The sequence below is a fragment of the Poecile atricapillus genome, chromosome 29, assembly GCF_030490865.1.
Source record: "Poecile atricapillus isolate bPoeAtr1 chromosome 29, bPoeAtr1.hap1, whole genome shotgun sequence".
Classification (NCBI taxonomy): Eukaryota; Metazoa; Chordata; class Aves; order Passeriformes; family Paridae; genus Poecile; species Poecile atricapillus.
The window spans coordinates 4,973,070-4,990,554 of NC_081277.1; the positions used below are offsets into that span (position 1 = coordinate 4,973,070).

The 17,485-nt window shown below is 58.8% G+C and overlaps 2 protein-coding genes and 1 long non-coding RNA gene across 8 annotated transcripts in view; 2 read left to right on the plus strand and 1 right to left on the minus strand.

The window, feature by feature from the left end:
- Positions 1-13,036, minus strand: part of LOC131589609 (hexokinase-2) — a 25,372-nt gene extending 12,336 nt beyond the window's left edge. The window contains exons 1-2 of one of the 2 annotated variants that reach the window (XM_058859266.1): positions 12,891-13,036; positions 5,308-5,470 (exon numbers count right to left, since the gene is read on the minus strand). In XM_058859266.1, the coding sequence (XP_058715249.1) occupies positions 5,308-5,470; positions 12,891-12,953 (226 nt within the window). In that variant the 5' untranslated portion in view covers positions 12,954-13,036. Of the gene's footprint in view, positions 1-5,307; positions 5,471-5,897; positions 6,039-12,890 lie in introns of those variants that run through there. The other variant, XM_058859267.1, reaches the window with a different exon arrangement.
- LOC131589639 (uncharacterized) lies at positions 6,277-16,072 on the plus strand. Its single transcript, XR_009279803.1, has 3 exons — positions 6,277-11,200; positions 12,860-13,366; positions 15,801-16,072. It is a non-coding gene; the product is annotated as an uncharacterized LOC131589639 (long non-coding RNA).
- LOC131589616 (uncharacterized) lies at positions 13,758-17,482 on the plus strand. Of its 5 annotated transcripts, XM_058859276.1 has the most exons (5): positions 14,243-14,314; positions 14,409-14,448; positions 14,487-15,831; positions 16,582-16,765; positions 16,890-17,482. In XM_058859276.1, the coding sequence occupies exon 3, from the start codon at positions 14,522-14,524 to the stop codon at positions 15,785-15,787; it is 1,266 nt and encodes a 421-aa protein (XP_058715259.1). In that variant the 5' UTR covers positions 14,243-14,314; positions 14,409-14,448; positions 14,487-14,521; the 3' UTR covers positions 15,788-15,831; positions 16,582-16,765; positions 16,890-17,482. The 5 variants fall into 5 exon arrangements, 4 of the variants coding, with proteins under 4 accessions (XP_058715260.1, XP_058715261.1, XP_058715259.1 ...); XR_009279801.1 differs by lacking the exons at positions 14,243-14,314; positions 14,409-14,448 and adding an exon at positions 13,758-14,022 and having other exon boundaries at positions 15,779-15,831; XM_058859277.1 differs by adding an exon at positions 14,148-14,178 and having other exon boundaries at positions 14,225-15,831.
- Positions 17,483-17,485: the final 3 nt, after the last annotated feature.

Sequence of the window (17,485 nt, forward strand, 5' to 3'; positions counted from 1 at the left end):
GGAGCAGTCCCTGTATCCCCTGCCCCTCCTCTGCCCCCTGGCACCTCCACAGCCAGTGGAGAATCAACATTTGACCATCACTGAGCCAGATCCAGATGCAGGAGGATAAATCCCAGCAGCTCCAGCCAGAAAAGCCCATCCCCAGCAGGAAGATGAGCCTCAGGCTCCATCAGGAAGAAGGCAGCAGAGCCATTCCTGACCCTACCAACGCTGGTGTGGAAGCTCCTAAACCTCCATCCCAAGGGGTCAAACCCTGATGGCAGCTGTGGGAACACCAGAACTCAGCTGAGTTTTTGGAATATTCAAAACCCCCTCGTGTCTCAGCCTCCAGAGCCCGGGCTGAGCTCCCTCCCTGCCCAGGAACCCCAGGAAGGGAAGGTGGCAGCAGGAAAAGAGGCAGGGAGAGGCTCCCAAAGAGCTCTGGAGCCTCATTGCTGCCTTGAGAGCTGGGACACGGCTGATCCCAAAGAGCCGGGACTCGGCTGGTCCAGGAGAGAGAACCGGGACTCGGCTGATCCCAAAGAACCGGGACTCGGCTGGTCCCAAAGAGCCGGGACTCGGCTGATCCCAAAGAGCCGGGCCTCGGCTGCTCCAGGAGAGAGAACCGGGACTCGGCTGCTCCAGGAGAGAGAACCGGGACTCGGCTGATCCCAAAGAACCGGGACTCGGCTGCTCCAGGAGAGAGAACCGGGACTCGGCTGCTCCAGGGGAGCCCCACGGGCCGAGCCCGAGCATCCCTCGCTGGTTTCCAAGGCAGCTCGCTGCGCTCGGAGCCGGGCAGCAGGAAAAGCGCCCAGCTGGCTGTTTTAGTGCGGAGAGGGCTGGGGAAAGCCCTCTATCAGCACTGTCGGGAGTCCTGAATGCATCGAATGTGCTGTGCTGGCTCCCCGCGGGCCCATCCCGGCCGCTTTGTGCGGCACAAAGCGGACAAAGGCTCGGGCATTAGTATGCGCACGCCGCCCGCATCTCCAGTGACTCCGGCTGAAAAGGCAGCTCCGGGCTGACCCTCCGGGGCCCAGGGGCGAGGGAACGGGGCACGGGACTGCCGGGGAGCTGGAGCGGCTCCATAGATGTGGAAAAGGGCCGCGGAAAGCAGCTGCTGTGCTCCAAGGAGATGAGGAATGAATGAGAGGGCTCCGAGGCCGTGCGCGGCTTCAGCGGGATCGGAGCTGGGCAGGGAGAACGGGGAGTACACTTGGGGGTCGGTGCAGCAGCTTGGGGGGCCAGAACACCACCAAAAGAGGGGTCAGAGCATCACATCACTGAAAAGCACAGAGCTATCAGAGCTGTCCTGCGCTGCGCCACTCAGCCCTGGATATTCCTTTCTCCTCCTCCTCCTCCTGACCCTTTGCAGTGATGAGCTCTAAACCAGTTTGGCAGCTCCTCTCCACAGGGCATGCCACAGCCGAGCCACTCTTCACACGGAAAACACAGCAGGAAAACCTTGGAGAGGCTCCTGAGTGCCCTGCTGAGCCCAGCCTGGGCACCAGCCTCAGGCACAGCCCGGCAGAGCTGGATGTGATGCTCGGCCGGGCAGCGCTGCCATCGCGTCCTGCCCCTCACACTGAGCTCCGATTCCCTGGCCAGGGGCACTGAGGCCATTCTGCTCGCTAGCAGAGCATGGAGAACACCTCAGGAGGGCTGATAAATACACCAGGGATAAGGGCACGGGAGCCAGGACGATCACAGGATGCTCAACTCCTTGGAGGTAACTCAGGGAACCCAGGAGGATCCCAAGAAAGGGCTGAGGAGCCTGGATGGGGCCACCCTTGTCCCTCACACACCTGCTGGGGTTCATGGCCCCAGAGATGTGTGGGACCAGCTCTGCTCTGCCCTGGCCATGGAACAGAACCCAAACACTGCCCAAAACCCCCCTCACCCTGCTCAGCACCTCAGGAGGAGCACAAGCAGTTTGGGGGCAATTCCTGGGAATTCCTGGGTGGATCAGCATTGCAAGAGGAAAAAGGCAGCAAACTCTCCCTCGGAAAATTCCCAGCCCTGCTGGGAACACGCGCTGGGCTGCAGGTCTGGGCACTGCCCCACTTTGGGCTCCCAGGTCCTGTGATAAGATATCAGGGTTGGTGCTGAGCCCACAGCGAGGGCAAACACAGAACCCTGATTCCAGGGGCTGTTTGCTCTTGGCAAAAGGTGAGAGTTGAGTACCTGGAAAAGCTGCTGTGCTCCTGGGAACAGCAGCATGTGTGGGATCACGTCCCAGCACCTCTGAGGTTGGTCACCCCAGAGATCCCACCTCAAGACCTCCAACTGACTGCAATACCATTGCCTAGGAACCCTCTGGAAAACTGGATTATTAAAAAATAAGAGGAAAAGCTGGGAGGCCCAGACTCCAGGGAGATGCAGAAGGTGGAGTTGCAGACCCTGGCAGCCCCTCCCTCCTTCCAGCTAATTCACAGTATCATGGATGGTAGCCAAGGACCACTCAGCTCCACTCCCCTGCCCTGTGGCCCATCCAGCCTGGCCTTGAACACTTCCAGGGATGGGGCAGACACAACTTCCTTGGGAAACCTTGCTGGGAATGTGGTAAATCCCCAACCACGGGACTATGGACATGAAAACAGCCAGTCTTTTCAAGCCTTTCAAGCCTCTGCACCACATCAGCTGGTTTTCCTGCAGAGGCAGCCACTTACTGGCAGAAGCTGAGCCCACCAGCCGAGGGAAAGGTGTTGCCAAGAGCCATCCTTCAGATTTCCAGGGATTTGAGACCCCCAAGTCTCAGCATCCTCCTGAAAGCTGCAGGCTGGGGTTATCAGCTGCTGGGGCCTAACAAAGGATGCACCACAAGATCCTTGTGTCAACACCATTGTGGAGGAGGAAACCTGGGGACCCTGGAAAAGCCTGGAAAAGCCAGGAATGGAGCAGGGAGGAGGGTGTTGGTTGCACTGAGCAGGGAAAGCCCTTGGGAGAGTCATTTGGGCTCCAAGGAGAAGCTTATTTGGGATCTGTTTCCCCATCACCTCACTGCCAGCACGGCATGGTGGTGTTCCAGTGGCTGCCAGAGACAAGCAAAGCAAGGAAAGTTGATTTTAGAAGAGTTTCTGCTTTCAAAGCAGAATTCCCCCATCTTATCACACCACACTGGAATGGCAAAGCCAGGAGAGCCAGGAGCCAGGGCTGTTTTTGCTTAACCTGCAGATGTGACCTTGTGTTTCCATAAGCACCTCTCATCCCCCTGGATCCCGTGCATTAAACAGGGTCTAATCCCAGAGCAGAGACACGGGAGCTGCAGGAGGAGGGCAGAGGACAGACACATTCTGCAGGGGATGGTTGGGAGCCCTATGGCACCAGCATCAGGTCAGAGCAGGGCTGGAGCAAAGGAATAACCTGGCTTGGACTGGGAGCAGCTGCTGGAGCTGGCACAAGTGCCCAGCCCAGGGCAGACTTTGCCCAGGAGCTTCAAAGAGAGGGAAGAAGGAAGGACAGAGCCCTGGACAGTGAGGTCCTGCCACACCATCTGTGCCAGGGATCTGGCACCAAGCCCCCAGCCCTGACCTGCCACCTTCCAGCCCCCTCCCCAAAACCCAAGGGACTCTGATGCCGCTCAGAGGCTGGATCCAGTTTGAGCTGGCCAGGGAATCCCAGCTTTACTTCCCTGGGATTTGCTCAAACTCTCCCATTTTCCAGCCCCCCCTGGGCAGCTGCAGCGCCGTGACTGCCCCAGCATCGCTCTCATGTGACATTTTCCGTGCTGCTGTTCCTCTTTCCTCCCTCTCCAGGGTGAGAAATGCCAGCTGGGACACTGGAGAAGCTGGATCCAGGGAAGGGCACCAAGGATCTGCCTTGTAAGGGCACAGGGAGGGATTGCTCCTCGTCCCAATGGTGGGTCAGGGTGCTACAAGTGCTAACACACGCTCCACCTGCACCCAGCACCTTTGGCTGCACCAGTTCCCATGCCCAGGGGCGGCTCCTGGCTATCCCTGTAATTAAAAATGCTCTCCAACATTTAAATAGATTGGAGCCTTGATCCTAGGGCAGGCAGCCAGGCCCAGTTTTGGGTAGATGTGCAGCTGGGGGGCCAAGATCAGAGGATGCTTGGATGATTAAAGGGGCTCTCAGGGAAGGTGGAGATGGATTTTTAGCAGGGGTGTAGTGAGAGGAGAGGAGAATGGTTTTAAACCAAAAAAACAGAGATTTAAATTGGGATAGTGGAAGGTGCCCCATGGCAGGAGGTGGCACTGGATGGGCTTTAAGGTCTCTTTCCACCCAAACCATTCCATGATGTCTTTCTCTCCCCAGGGATGCAGGAGGTGCCACCACCATCCCCAGGCTCACTGAGACATTACCAGGGAAGGGAACAGGGACATTCCTGGGGGGATTTAGCACCTGTGTGGTTGTGGCACTTGGGGACAGTGGTGGCCTTGGCTGTGCTGGGGCATGGTTGGATTTCACCAATGTAGAGGCTCCTCCAGCCCAAACCATTCCATGATTCTATGGTTCTGTCACTTCTGTCCTTGTCCCCAGGGAGCAGCCAGCCAGCAGCCATGAGGGATTTGGGCTCTGTTCCTCTTTTCCACCTCTCCTGCTGGTGCCCAGCAGCCTCTGCCACCGAGCTTTGGCACAGATCCCTGCATAGGTGCCGGCACCAGGGCAACCCCAGCTCCGAGTAACTCCATCCAACACAACCAACCATCCCTGGAGCCCTTTCCAAGGCTGCTGCCAGCCCAGGTGAGGAACTGCAGCAGCTCCAGCTGCTCAGAGCTCTGTCCCTCCTTCCCTTCCTGAGCCAGCACCACTCCAAACACTCGGTGGGTCCTGGGTACACCTGAGGGTGATGCTGCAGGGATGGAGACAAGTCCTCCCCAGAGCACAGGGCTGGGAGAGGGAACAAGGAACTTTCCCATATGGATGCCCAAGGGAGCAGCTCTTTGGGCTGAGAGGAGGATGTGCCTGGCTGGAGCTGCTGTGGGCAGCTCGGGGAGAGGCAGAAAGGCCACATTGTGAGCTCCTGCCGGGGCCCTGGTGGCACTCAGACAGCGCTGGCACCGCTGCCGCCTCACTGCTAATGAAATCTGATGAGCAGGACCCGTGACTGTCTCTGTCCTGCCAGCAAGGGCACGCGAGGGCGGCTTCCCTCCCTCCTCCCTCCCTCCCTCCCTCCTCCTGCCAGCAGGAACTGGGAGCCCCTCCAGCCCCAGCACGGAGCGGGGAGCGAGGCAGGCTCCACTCTCAGCCCCAGCAGGGTGAAGGGCCAGCAGTGAGTGAAGGTGGCTGTGAGTGCCACCCCTGTTCTGGCAGTGCCAGGTGTCCCCAGCCCTCCACCTGCTCTGCCAGGAGCACCTCTGCTCTCACCTGTCCCATCCGGGGTGGACCTGACGAAGGTGGGCAGCATCTTCACGGAGGCGGTGGGGTTGGTGTCTGCTCCCAGCCCCTTCTCCATCTCCTTCTCAAAACGCTGGGACACCTCCAGGAGGGTCTCATCGGAGAGCCGCATGTGGTACAGGTACTTGTCGATCTGAAAGGTGGAGATAAAGCCCAAAGGTCAGCAGGGGACACGGGCACAGGCCCCAGGACAGCGTCCAGCCCCTCCCAAGGCTGCTGGGGTTGACACAAGGAGCGGGAGCGGGTTCTGACCCGTCCCAAAGGGCAGGACATGGCAGCATTGCTGGAATTGCTCATCCCAGGCATCGCCCACCACTGCTCCTGCACCTCTCCCCACGGTGCTCCCCAAATCCTGCATCCCCTCCCTGCACTCTGCCAGCTCGGGAATGCCGAACCACAAGTTGCTCCTGATGCTCCAAAGCATCTTCCCGCTCAGTCACCGACAGACACCCAAACAGGTTGCCACAGAAGCAGGAATTCAAACTCAGGAGTGAGTCAGGAGGTCAGCAGGGGAGGTTTTCCAGGTGCAAAGCCCTTCCCATTCCACGGCATCAATGCACCTTGACCTTGACCCCCAGGGCCTCTTCCTCCACCAAGGATGCTCGGCAGGAACCCACTGCCCTGTCATTTCTCCACAGCTGAGATCACCCCAAGAGCCGAGAGCAACTCAACAACCCTCGAGCAAACCACGCTGAAGTGACAGAAATGGGAGCTGGAGTGACACAAGTGAGTGCTGGAATGACACAAGCACCTGCCATGGCCAGAGAGGGAAGAAATCCACCCCACACCCCTGTTCCTAAAAATTGTTATACCCTTGAGCTGACGATACAGAGAAGCCCTTCTATAAATGGAATCAAAATGTCTTGCCTGGGAAAGGCATGGAAAAGCTCCTGGCCAGCCATCCATCAGCACCTTGTGCATCTGTGCAGCCTGGCCGGAGCAGGGGGCGGGAGAGGAGACACTGCCCACTCCCAAACGATGCCCTGCTTCAATTAGCTTCCCTTGGAACTAATTAAAGGGCAGCTCAAGCCCTGAGAAGTCAAGAGGAAAACTCCACCCCGTGTGCTCACCTGTCTGCAGGCACGTAACACCGGAACCCGGGCTCGGGCTGTGCTTTACGGGGCCGTGCTGGAGGAAATGGGCATTTTGTGGGTAAAAGTAATTACACCAGGCCCAGTGTGACCTCGCTCATGGATGTGCCATCCCACCCTGGGCTGGACACAGCAGCCCTGCTGAGCTTTTGGCTGCCTGTGTTTCGGGTTCAGGGTGCTCCAGCACATCCTTTTTTTCCCACCCTGAGTTCTGTTGGAATTTGGGAGCTGAGATCCCTTTGGTGAGGTCGGAGGACGGAGGAAAGCCCAGCCTAGCACATTCCAGGAGTGATGCTGGGATGCAGAGCAGCATTCTCTGAGTAAAATCTCCTCCCCATTTCTCCCACTGCTTTCAGCCCCTTCCCAAACCCAGCAGCTGGAAGATCAGTTAGACAAGAGGGAAAGTCCAAGGAGAAGGAAACCTGGAGATTTCCTGGTACCAGTTGTTTACCAGCCTCTCCTTATCCAGCCCAGCAGCAGGAAGTCAAACACTCTCCTCCCTCCCCTCCTGTTTGCTTTCACCTGCTGAAAATTCCCTCCCCTGTGTGAGGCTCTGGCTGCTGGCACCAGTGCCCTCCAGTTAACTGCTCTGGGGCTGGAGCTCGCTTCCAGGCCAGCCCCAAGGTAGGAAACCTCCCCTTGAGCTGTGCCAAGGGTCATCCCGAGGGTTATCAGTCACCAATCCAGAGCAGACAGTCCCCCTCCCAGAGAATCTGGGTATTCTGGGAGCTCCTCAGCAGTGAAGACCCCCCACCCAAAATTCCCAGTACAGGGAAACCCCCGTGAGGCTTCACCCCCTTTCCCCAGGACAGGCCCTGCTCGGCACGTCCCCCATGTCCAAGAATAACCTCAGCCTGAGGAACAGGGTCACCTCCCTCTAATCTCCAAAGCCCTTTAAACCTGGATCATCTTCTCCCAACGTGGATATCACCCCACTTGGCAGCTAAAGCGGGTCAGGACGTACAGCAGGACAGCTCCTTCCCCACTGAAACCGCCCTGCCTGGGCCCCACCAAAGAAAAGCCGTGGCCACCGTCCTTCCCAAAGCTTCCCAGCCCTGTGGCCAGGTTGGTTACTCCGAGCACCCCTCAAATTGTTCCAAAGATGGGATAAAATGGGGAATTCAGGCTGCAGTGCCAGAGTCTGAGCATCTTCCAAGACAAAACACCTCCTCAATTGCTCCATGCTTTTGAAGAGCATGGAATAGTTTAGGTCAGATTGCCAATTCCAAACAAATAAAGTCACTAGGTTAGGATCCTGAAGGGGGCAATTGAATTTCTGGAAAGCTTCCAGTCTAAATAACAGTGTTTCCTCAAGGAAATCTAAACAAACTGAAGGGAGAAGGAAGGGATGGAAGCAGGGGAGCGCTGGGCATGCCCCAGCCCAGGACATCATGTTAAAGCTCCAGATCACGGAGTAGCTGTGGGTGTAATGAGCTCAATGCCACGTTTTTGAACCAAACCCCAGCAAATCCCCATCTCTTGGCTCAAGGCTGTCTCCAAGGCTCAGCTCATTTCCATGCCGGATGCTGGAGAGGTGCCCAGGGTCGCCTGTCCCGGCTGCACCGCTGGGAAAGGTCTGCCCGCCCCAGCTGAGGAAACCTCAACTTGCCCAATTCCTGCTGCTGTGTGACCTGAGCTGAGCCAAGCTGAGCTGAGCCGTGCTCAAAGCAACCCAAAAAACAGCTTTTGATTTCCAAACTCGTGGCTCTGGTGCCAGCACTGCAGCCAGACACCGTTCTACTCCTCAGGACTCCTCCTAAGGAGCCTGGACCCCGAGGGATCAGCACTGAGGAAATATTAATTAACTCATCTTCAAATAACTCAATTCCAAGTCAATGCTGTTCTCCATAGAAAAGAGCTGGGGCTGTTCAGCCTCGAGAAGAGAAGCCCAAAGGGGCTCCAGGAGAGCTGGAGAGGGAATTTGGACAAGGGCCTGGAGGGACAGGACACAGGGAATGGCTCCCAGTGCCGGAGGGCAGGGCTGGATGGGATATTGGGAAGGAATTCTCCCCTGGGAGGGTGGGCAGGCCCTGGAAGAGATTCCCAGAGGAGCTGGGGCTGTCCCTGGATCCCTGGCAGTGCCCAAGGCCAGGCTGGACGGGGTTTGGAGCAGCCTGGGACAGTGGGAGCTGTCAGAAGGCTCTCAGGTCCTTCCCAACCCAAAGCATTCCAGGACTCTGTAAATTCCTTGGCTCTCAGGCTGCCCTTGCAGGGATGCTGGAGATCCTCTCCCCATCTCTCGGGGACACGGGGCAGAGCTGCTGAGGGTGACGACGCTTCCGGCACTGCGCCATTGCTTCCTGCCCAGCGGGAAGGGGAAGGGAGCTTTGTTCCTGTGCCAAAAGGTCCCAGATAAACCTTTCCCATTAATGGTCCCGGCTTCCAAGAAGGGGAAGCTGTTTGCCTCTTGTGTTCACTTTGCTCTGAGTCCTTTCCCAGAGCCACGTGGCTGCCAGGAACTGGAGCGGCTGCACATGTTTCCAATCCCTCAGCATCTTCCCGCTGTATTTTTCAGCTGGATGTGACTAATTCCAGCGTGTTTCTGAGCAAAAGCAGAAAAATGGGAGCTTTCTGGGATAGATTCTTTACCTTTTTGCCAACAAAGCCAAACATTTGTTGACTGTAAGATGACGGAGCAGCAGAAGGCTGGAACACCCCAAACCCACAGCAGGCGCTGTCACCCCTCTCTCCAGGGAAATTTTTGCTGAGAATTATATTTTCTTTAAATTACTTCCCTCCCTATTCCAGTTTTTAACTTCAAGCATACGGTTTTGTAAGAATCCCTGAAGTTTTGGGGAATGCTGCCTGTCTCCCTGCTGCTCTGCTGGGAGGATGCTGTGCACCCCAATCTGTGGTGGGACGTGAGGAACTCGGGGAATTGGGCAGAGGGAGCAGCAGAGGCTGCAGGATGAAGTGGGAAGGTTTTATTCCCTGTCCCAAGGCAGAGCCTGTGCCATGGGGCCCCTGTGCTGCCCATGCCTGTCCCTGTTTCCCACCCCAGGTGACTCAGAGCAGGGAACCGGCTCGTCCCCTTCCCCAGCCTCCCGTGGGTGACACAGGGGTGATGCTGGCTGTGCCTGGCCCTGGTGGCACCCACGTCCTTCAGCTGCTCCACGCCAGCTCCAGGCCCACGTGCCCTCCCCGGCAGGGCCAAGCCTGGGATGACACACGCCCGGAGTCATCCCGAGCCCGGCTGAGTCAGATGTTTCCTGCTCGGCCGGTTCCTCCCCATCCTCAGCCCCGGGACAGCAGCTGGATCCACGCCGGAGGTGGAGCCGGGTACTGACGGTGAGGAAGTGACACCGCCGAGCATCCAGCGACCCATCCTGGGGTGACCCCAGTGCCCCAGTAACACCAGCTCAGCCAGGAAAACGCTCCTGTCGCTGCTGCTCTGCACCCTTCACCCCACCTTACACCCCGAGGGTCTCCGGGGCAGAGACCCCACTCGGATGCTGGAGGGCAAAGCCTCGCTGGCCCCGAGAATCCCCCCGGGGTGGTGGGAGCAGCCCCCTGTGGAGGGGAAACTGAGGCTGGGCAGCTCTGATGGGGTGGAGAGGAGCAAGGGCACACAGGATGACTTCCCAGAGGCTGGAAAAGCCGTCCTGACATTGACCTTGGCTCTGACCTCGGCAGCCTCAAGGAAAGCTGTTAAGTTGGTTTTCCAGGAATTTGCCATAGGTGCCCCTCCCATATCCGCAGAGGCAGCCAGGGAGGAATCAGCTGGGCAAAACGAATCCCTTGGCAAAGGAAAAATGTGAAAAAAAAAAAAAAATACAAAACGAGGAAAAGCTGCCCCTGCCTGGGGACAGCCACAAATGCAGGAAAATCAATTCCATCCCCAGTCTTTCCCTTTGGAAGGAGGGATGGGGATGCTCACCCCCATGGCATGAGCAGGCTCAGGGACCAGAAGCCCAGGGTGAGGTGGCACATCCCAAGGGAACGCGGGGCAGCAGCGGGGAAACTTTCAAGCTGGGATCTCAAAGGACGCTGCCGAGGTTAATTAAAGTTTGCACAATCCCTTGGGGGTTAGATAAGTCTGGACAACCCACTTTCCAGGCAGGAAAAGGGCTGGAGTTGGGGAGGGAGGTAATATGCCCCCAGATGAGTGGCAGGGCAGGTAAAGCTGCTCCATGGCAAGAATGGGAAGAAAAATTCCATTTTTGAGGCTATTTTCAAGGCCTTGAGGCAGACACAAACCACAGCTATTGGAAAAGGCGGTTTTTTACCCTAGCTGAGCTCCTTTTCTCCCTCATCCAAAGGGAAAACACATCCCAGGTTATCACCTGCAATTCTTTTCCCCAAATAGTCTCAAAGACAGGGTTTGATAAGACCCAATCAAACAAGTTGCAGCTTTCCAAGAATTTCACCCCCTACACCTCCCTGTGGTGGGGACTCCCTGGCTTTTCCCTTTGCCTGGGGAGATTTACAAAGCAGGAATAATTTTGACGCCCGTGGTGGAAGCAGCCAGGTCAGACAGCTGCCTTCTCCCCCCTCTCCCTGAGCCAAGCTGAGCTCTGTGCTCTCTCCCAGCTTTGCCTCATGCGAGGATTCACAGGAATTTGTTTAAAAATATCCCAGAGCAATCCAGTTGTGGAGGCGGCCCGGAGAGCAGTGCCATCTCCCACAGCACCCCCAGCTCTGGCCACCAGCTCCTGCAGAGGGTTTTTTTTTGTCCCTCCCTCACATCTCAACAACCTCTTTTTATTTGGGTTTTGGAGCCGGGAGGGGAACGCAGCGGGTTCCTGAGGCTTTGCACGCCCTTCTCCCGCTGGGTAAGGAAGGCGAATTCCTCCATCCGAGCTTTCCCCGTGCATCAGCCGGGGCTCGGGGCTCGGGGCTCGGGGCTCGGGGCTCGGGGCTCGGGGCTCGGGGCTCGGGGCTCGGGGCTCGGGGCTCGGGGCTCGGGGCTCGGGGCAGGGCTGTGCCGCTGGCCCATTTCTGCCAGGGTTACACAACCCCAGCCCGCGGATTCGGCTCTTGCACAACCCCGGGGCCACCAGCGAGCGCACGGAGAAGCCGAGCCCGTATTTCCTTACGGATCACTTCGCCTTGGGAAGTTTTCCCGCAACTCTGTTTAGGTTGGGGTTTTTTTAGTGGGCTTTTTTTTTTTTGGTGTGTTTTGTTTTTTGGAGATTTTTTTTTTTTAATGTTCTGCGTCGATTTCCTTCCTATGTAACACCGGTGAAGGGCCAACGTGGCAAGTTTCACTTCCCCGGTGACATCTCCAAGGTTATCCCAGGTCTCTCCAAGCATTTTTCTCATTTTTTATGGCGCTATTTGCAAATCCCGAGCACCTCACACTCAGACCAGCAAATCCCGAGCACTTCCCAGAGTCAGGAATCACAGATGAAGCCGCCTGTGCCCTGTTCCCCGATGCCAGCAGAGCATCAGGAGCCTGAGCCTCCTCTCCCACCCGGCTTTTTTTCTCCAGGAATCATTTATTAAGCGCAGCCTGAGCGCTGTCCTGGCCAGACAAAGGCTCCGGCAGCCGTGGGAGAGCAGAGGGACCCTGGAGCTGCCCCAGCTCAGGCTCGGGGTGCCCGACGCCCCCTGCATCCCCCCGGGACTGCCCGGAACTCCGGGAACAGGAGCGGGGTGCCCGACACCCCGAAACTCAGCATTCAAAACCCCGAAATGAAGGGAACAGAGCAGGGCTGGGTGGGGGCACGGCGTGGGGAAGGAAGGGGACCCGAGGGCCGAGTTCCATCTCCCCGCGGGGCCCGGAGCCCGTCCCGGGAGGGGCCGGCGGAGGGAGCGGCTCCCGGGGATGCTCGGCGGGACCCGGCGGGGAGCGGCGGCACGTGCTGAGCGGGGGTCCCGGCTCCGGCGGGGAGAGCACGGACATTCCCCGCTTCCTCCTCCTCCTCCTCCTCCTCCTCCTCCTCCTCCTCCTCCTCCTCCTCCCCCGGCCACGCGGGGTCCCCGGCACGTACCGCACGCGGCCGGGCAGCGCTGGGGCCTCCGCCCGCCGGCCCGGCCCCGCTTCCCCTCCGCTCCCCGGCTCTTCTGCCTCCTGCTTCCCCCTTCAAAACTTTCTTTCTTTTTTTTCCCCCCTTTTTTCTTTCTTTTTCCCATTTGCTTTTTTTTTTTTTTCACTTTTCCCCCTCCTTTTTGCCCTTTTTACTCCTTTCCTCTCCTTTTCCCTTTTCTGCTTTTTTCTTTTTTCCTCCTTCCTTTTACATCCTTTCGTTTTTCAACTTTTTTCCTCATTCCTCTTTCTTTCCCTCTTATTTCCCTTTCCTTTTTCTCTTCTCTCTCTTCACTCTCCCCTTCTCCTTTTCCCTCCTTTTTTCTTTTTGTTTTTACTTTTACCCTTTCTTTTTTCTTCACTTTTTCTCTTCTCCCACTTTCTCCTCCTCTTCTTCCCCACTTTTTTTTTTTCCCCCTTCCCCTTTTTCTTCCCCTTTTCCTGTTCACTTTTCCCTTTTCAGCCTCCCTCTCCCCACTTTAACCCCCCCTCACCTTCTGTGCCTGGTCATGGTTGAGCTCGGTGAAGAAATAAGCGAGGAGATGGGATGCGATCATGGCGGGAGCGCTCGGCCCGCCTCGGCCCGGTTCGGCTGGGCTCGGCACGGCTCGGCACGGCTCGGCTGGGCTCGGCTCAGCTCGGCTCGGCTCAGCTCGGCTCGGCTCGGCTCAGCACGGTTCGGCTAGGCTCGGCTCAGCTCGGCCCGGCTCGGCTCAGTTCGGCTCAGCTCGGCCCGGCTCGGCTCAGTTCGGCTCAGCTCGGCCCGGCTCGGCTCAGTTCGGCTCAGTTCGGCCCGGCTCGGCTCAGCTCGGCCCGGCTCGGCTCAGTTCGGCTCAGTTCGGCCCGGCTCGGCGGGAGCGGAGCGGCCCCGGCAGCGCCGCGCGCTCCCCGCGCCAATCGCGCTCATTGAGGATCCGCCCCCGGCGGTGACGCGGCCGCGCCGCCGCTCCCCATTGGCCCAGGAGCGAGGGTGTGTGCCCGGCGCGCGCGGGGGGCGGGGCCGCGCCCAAACCGGGGGGCACCGGGGTCACCGGGGGTGCATTGGGGGGACACCGGGGGGACATTGGAGTGACACTGGGGGCGACATTGGGGTGACACTGTGGGGACACCGGGGGGACATTGGGGTGACACCGGGAGTGCATTGGGGTGACACTGTGGGGACACCGGGGGGACATTGGGGTGACACTGGAGGGACACCGGGGGGGACGTTGGGGTGACACTGTGGGGTGACTGGGGGTGCATTGGGGGTGCATTAGGGGGACACTTGGGGGGACATTGGGGGAGACACTGGAGGGGTGCTTTGGATCGCAATGTATTGGGGTACTGAGGGCTGCACTGGGATGCACTGGAGAGGGCTGGGAGTGCACTGGGAGTGAATTGGGGGTGCATGGGGGTGTACGGGGGGTTGCACTGGGCATGCACGGCTGGGGATGCACTGGGGGGATGCACTGGGGTGTACTGGCGCTGCATCGGGGGTGCTTTAGGGAGGTTGGGGTTGCAGCGAGAGGTGAATTGGGGTGCACGGGGCGTGTCCCGGGGGTCACGCATTGCTTTGTACCGGGGAGGTTCATTCGGGGGGCTGCGGGTGCCCTGGCAGGTTACAGCGGAGCTGCATTGCAGGACATGGTGTGTGTCCCCTGCCCGGTGTGTGTGTGTGTGTCCCCTGCCCGGTGTGTGTGTGTGTCCCCAGCCCGGTGTGTGTGTGTGTCCCCAGCCCGGTGTGTGTGTCCCCAGCCCGGTGTGTGTGTGTGTGTGTGTCCCCAGCCCGGTGTGTGTGTGTGTGTGTGTGTCCCCAGCCCGGTGTGTGTGTGTGTGTGTGTGTCCCCAGCCCGGTGTGTGTGTGTGTCCCCTGCCCGGTGTGTGTGTGTGTCCCCTGCCCGGTGTGTGTCCCCTGCCCGGTGTGTGTGTCCCCAGCCCGGTGTGTGTGTCCCCAGCCCGGTGTGTGTGTGTGTCCCCTGCCCGGTGTGTGTGTGTGTCCCCTGCCCGGTGTGTGTGTGTGTCCCCTGCCCGGTGTGTGTGTCCCCAGCCCGGTGTGTGTGTCCCCAGCCCGGTGTGTGTCCCCTGCCCGGTGTGTGTGTCCCCGCACGCAGCCGCCGCTCCGCCCCGGTGTGCCCGGTGCTGTCACATGCGTGTGAACGTGCTGGGCCCTGTGCACCCGTCAGTTCGCATCCATCACCCCGAGGCCCGTGGCGCTCGCCCCGACGCCCGCGTGTTCCGCTCCCCGTGCGCAGCCACGGACGGCGGGGAGTGCCCGCAGCGCCCCGAAAACCTCGGCAAGCGGCGTTCGGGAGCAGCGCTGCGGCTGGCACCCGCCTCCCCCGTGCCGCCTTCCTGCTCTCCTCCATCCCTGCTGCATCGCCTCCATCCCTGCTCCATCCCTGCTCCATCCCTGTTCCATCCCTGCTCCATCCCCTCCATCCCCTCCATCCCTGCTCCATCCCCTCCATCCCCTCCATCCCTGCTCCATCCCTGCTCCATCCCAGCTCCATCCCAGCTCCATCCCAGCTCCATCCCTGCTCCATCCCTGCTCCATCCCTGCTCCATCCCTGCTCCATCCTTGCTCCATCCCTGCTCCATCCCTGCTCCATCCCTGCTCCATCCCTGCTCCATCCCTGCTCCATCGCCTCCATCCCTGCTCCATCCCTGCTCCATCCCAGCTCCATCCCTGCTCCATCCCCTCCATCCCCTCCATCCCTGCTCCATCCCTGCTCCATCCCTGCTCCATCCCTGCTCCATCCCAGCTCCATCCCTGCTCCATCCCTGCTCCATCGCCTTCCTGCTCTCCTCCATCCCTGCTCCATCCCTGCTCCATCCCTGCTCCATCCCTGCTCCATCCCTGCTCCATCCCCGCTCCATCCCTGCTCCATCCCTGCTCCATCCCCGCTCCATCCCTGCTCCATCCCTGCTCCATCCCCTCCATCCCCTCCATCCCTGCTCCGTCCCTGCTCCATCCCTGCTCCATCCCTGCTCCATCCCTGCTCCATCCCCTCCATCCCTGCTCCATCCCTGCTCCATCCCCTCCATCCCCTCCATCCCTGCTCCATCCCTGCTCCATCCCTGCTCCATCCCCACTCCATCCCTGCTCCATCCCTGCTCCCTCGCCCCCACCCCTGCTCCTCGGGGAGTCCTCGGGCCGTGGCCGGGCGTTGGTGGCCCGGAGCCCTACGAGGGCCGCGGCACGTCCTGGCCCTCCGGAGCGGCTCCCGCTCCCCGCTCCCAGCAGAGCCGGTCCCAGCAGCCCTGGGGCAGAGTTACCCAACCCGTCTGCCCGCTCCCGCCGCTTTCCCAACCAGCCCGGAGCAGCTCCGGCTCTTCTTGCCTTCACCCTCTCAAGAGCCCTTTCTGCGAGGCCATTTACATCATTTTGGTGCTTTTGCTCAAGGAATTGTAATTCCGTTTCAAAGGAAAGAGGGAGAGAAGCAACCGATGCCAGAGGTGAGACAACCCTGCTGCCAGACACCTTTTCCTTGAGGATCCAGTCCTGCTGCACCCACCATGAATCTGTCAGGCGTGCCGGTTAAATCCCCAGATCGTGACCTGATTCATTTTAGGATTTGGACTCAATGATCCTCGTGGATCTCTTCCAAATCAGGATGTTCCATTAATCTCTGTCACTGCCCCTACATTTCAATTCACCCTCTGATCCAGCTTTTTTTTTTTTTTTTTTTTTTTTTACCCTAAAAAGCCAAATTCTCCGTGGGCAAATTGAAATTAAAGCAGCGTTTGAGCCTAAAAATAGCTGGACACATCTGTCCGCCTTCCCCATCTGCCGCCGGCCTGGCTGGATGAAGGAAGCGACTGTCTGCGCAAAATGAGGGACCTGTCTCATCATTCTGCCCTGTAAAATCACTTTATTCAGGGAAAATATTCCCCAAGATTCCGCTGATTTGCCAGATAACCCCCTAGTCAAGAAAAGACAGGAGGAGTTGGACCCTGCTCAACCAGTTCCTATAAATACAGTAATTTTTTTTTAATTTGAGGTTTTTCAGTTGGTTTTGGAATTCCTTTCACGGAATAAAGCTCCCAATGGAAATCCTTTCAAGGCATCCCAGCTGCTTCCCAGCTCCACATAGGCTTGTAATAATCTATCGGCATTTAATGGCACGTTCCTTAGGAAGAGGAAGCGGCTGATTGTAGGGATTGGAGCTACAGGCAGCTCTAATTTCTCTAATGTGATTCCTTAAGGACGAGTGGTGCAGTAATAACAGCGTCGGAGCGGGAGGAAGAGCCGTGCCCCGTGGCCAGAGCAGGGATGGAGCACCCAGAACCCCAAAAGCCCCCGTGGAACCCTGCTGAGGACCCCCGGGAGACCGCTGGGAACCCAGTGAGGGTCATAACCCACTTTCATACTGGGGAAACTGAGGCACAGGTGGGTACAGAGGAATTGGGGACCATCCAAGCACGGAGAAGCTGGGATGACCCTGGAGCTGGAGCTGCTCCAGGAGAGGCGCGAACTCATCGGGGATCACCTGCCCCGTGATTCATCGCTCCAGCTGCTCCACATAGTTTCCAAGGAGGTTTCATTGGACACGGGCACACACATCCCCATGAGCCCATCGGCATCAGCGTGACACCGGTGACCGGTTATTGACTTTGCCCTGTCACCCAAAGCACCGGAAAACCTGGAACTTGGCTGGACCCAGCCCTTGCACAGGGCCGGGAATAGAAAACCGGTCGGAGAACTTTTCTTTCTCCAGCAGCCGCAGAGCGAGCGCGTGACCTTGGGCTGAGCTGCGCTGAGCCTTTCCTCGGCTCTGCAGAGAGGGAGGGGGCTCGCCCATCCCAAACTGCTCCGAGAAGGGAGAGGGAGGAGAGGATTGTGCCCTTCCCGCCTTGGGGGTGGTGGGAATCCATCCTTCACCCATCCTGCTTCTGCTCCTCTGCAGATCTCACAGTGCTGGAGCGATTTCCAGCCCATCCTAAAGCCCAGCTGCACCCCCAGGTCACGGACCCCTCTCCCCAGAACAGCCAGAGGGATTCCCTGGGGGTCAGCCTGGGTGTCCCTGGGCTGGGCTTCCCACCCCGCTGGCCAGGCTAATCCCCACAGAACCGACGGAAAAAGGGAGATTAAATTAGATTAGCTGGAGCC

Excerpts from the sequence above, each read along its gene's own strand:
- LOC131589616 (XM_058859277.1), top strand. The coding sequence starts at position 14,522 with ATGCGTGTGAACGTGCTGGGCCCTGTGCACCCGTCAGTTCGCATCCAT.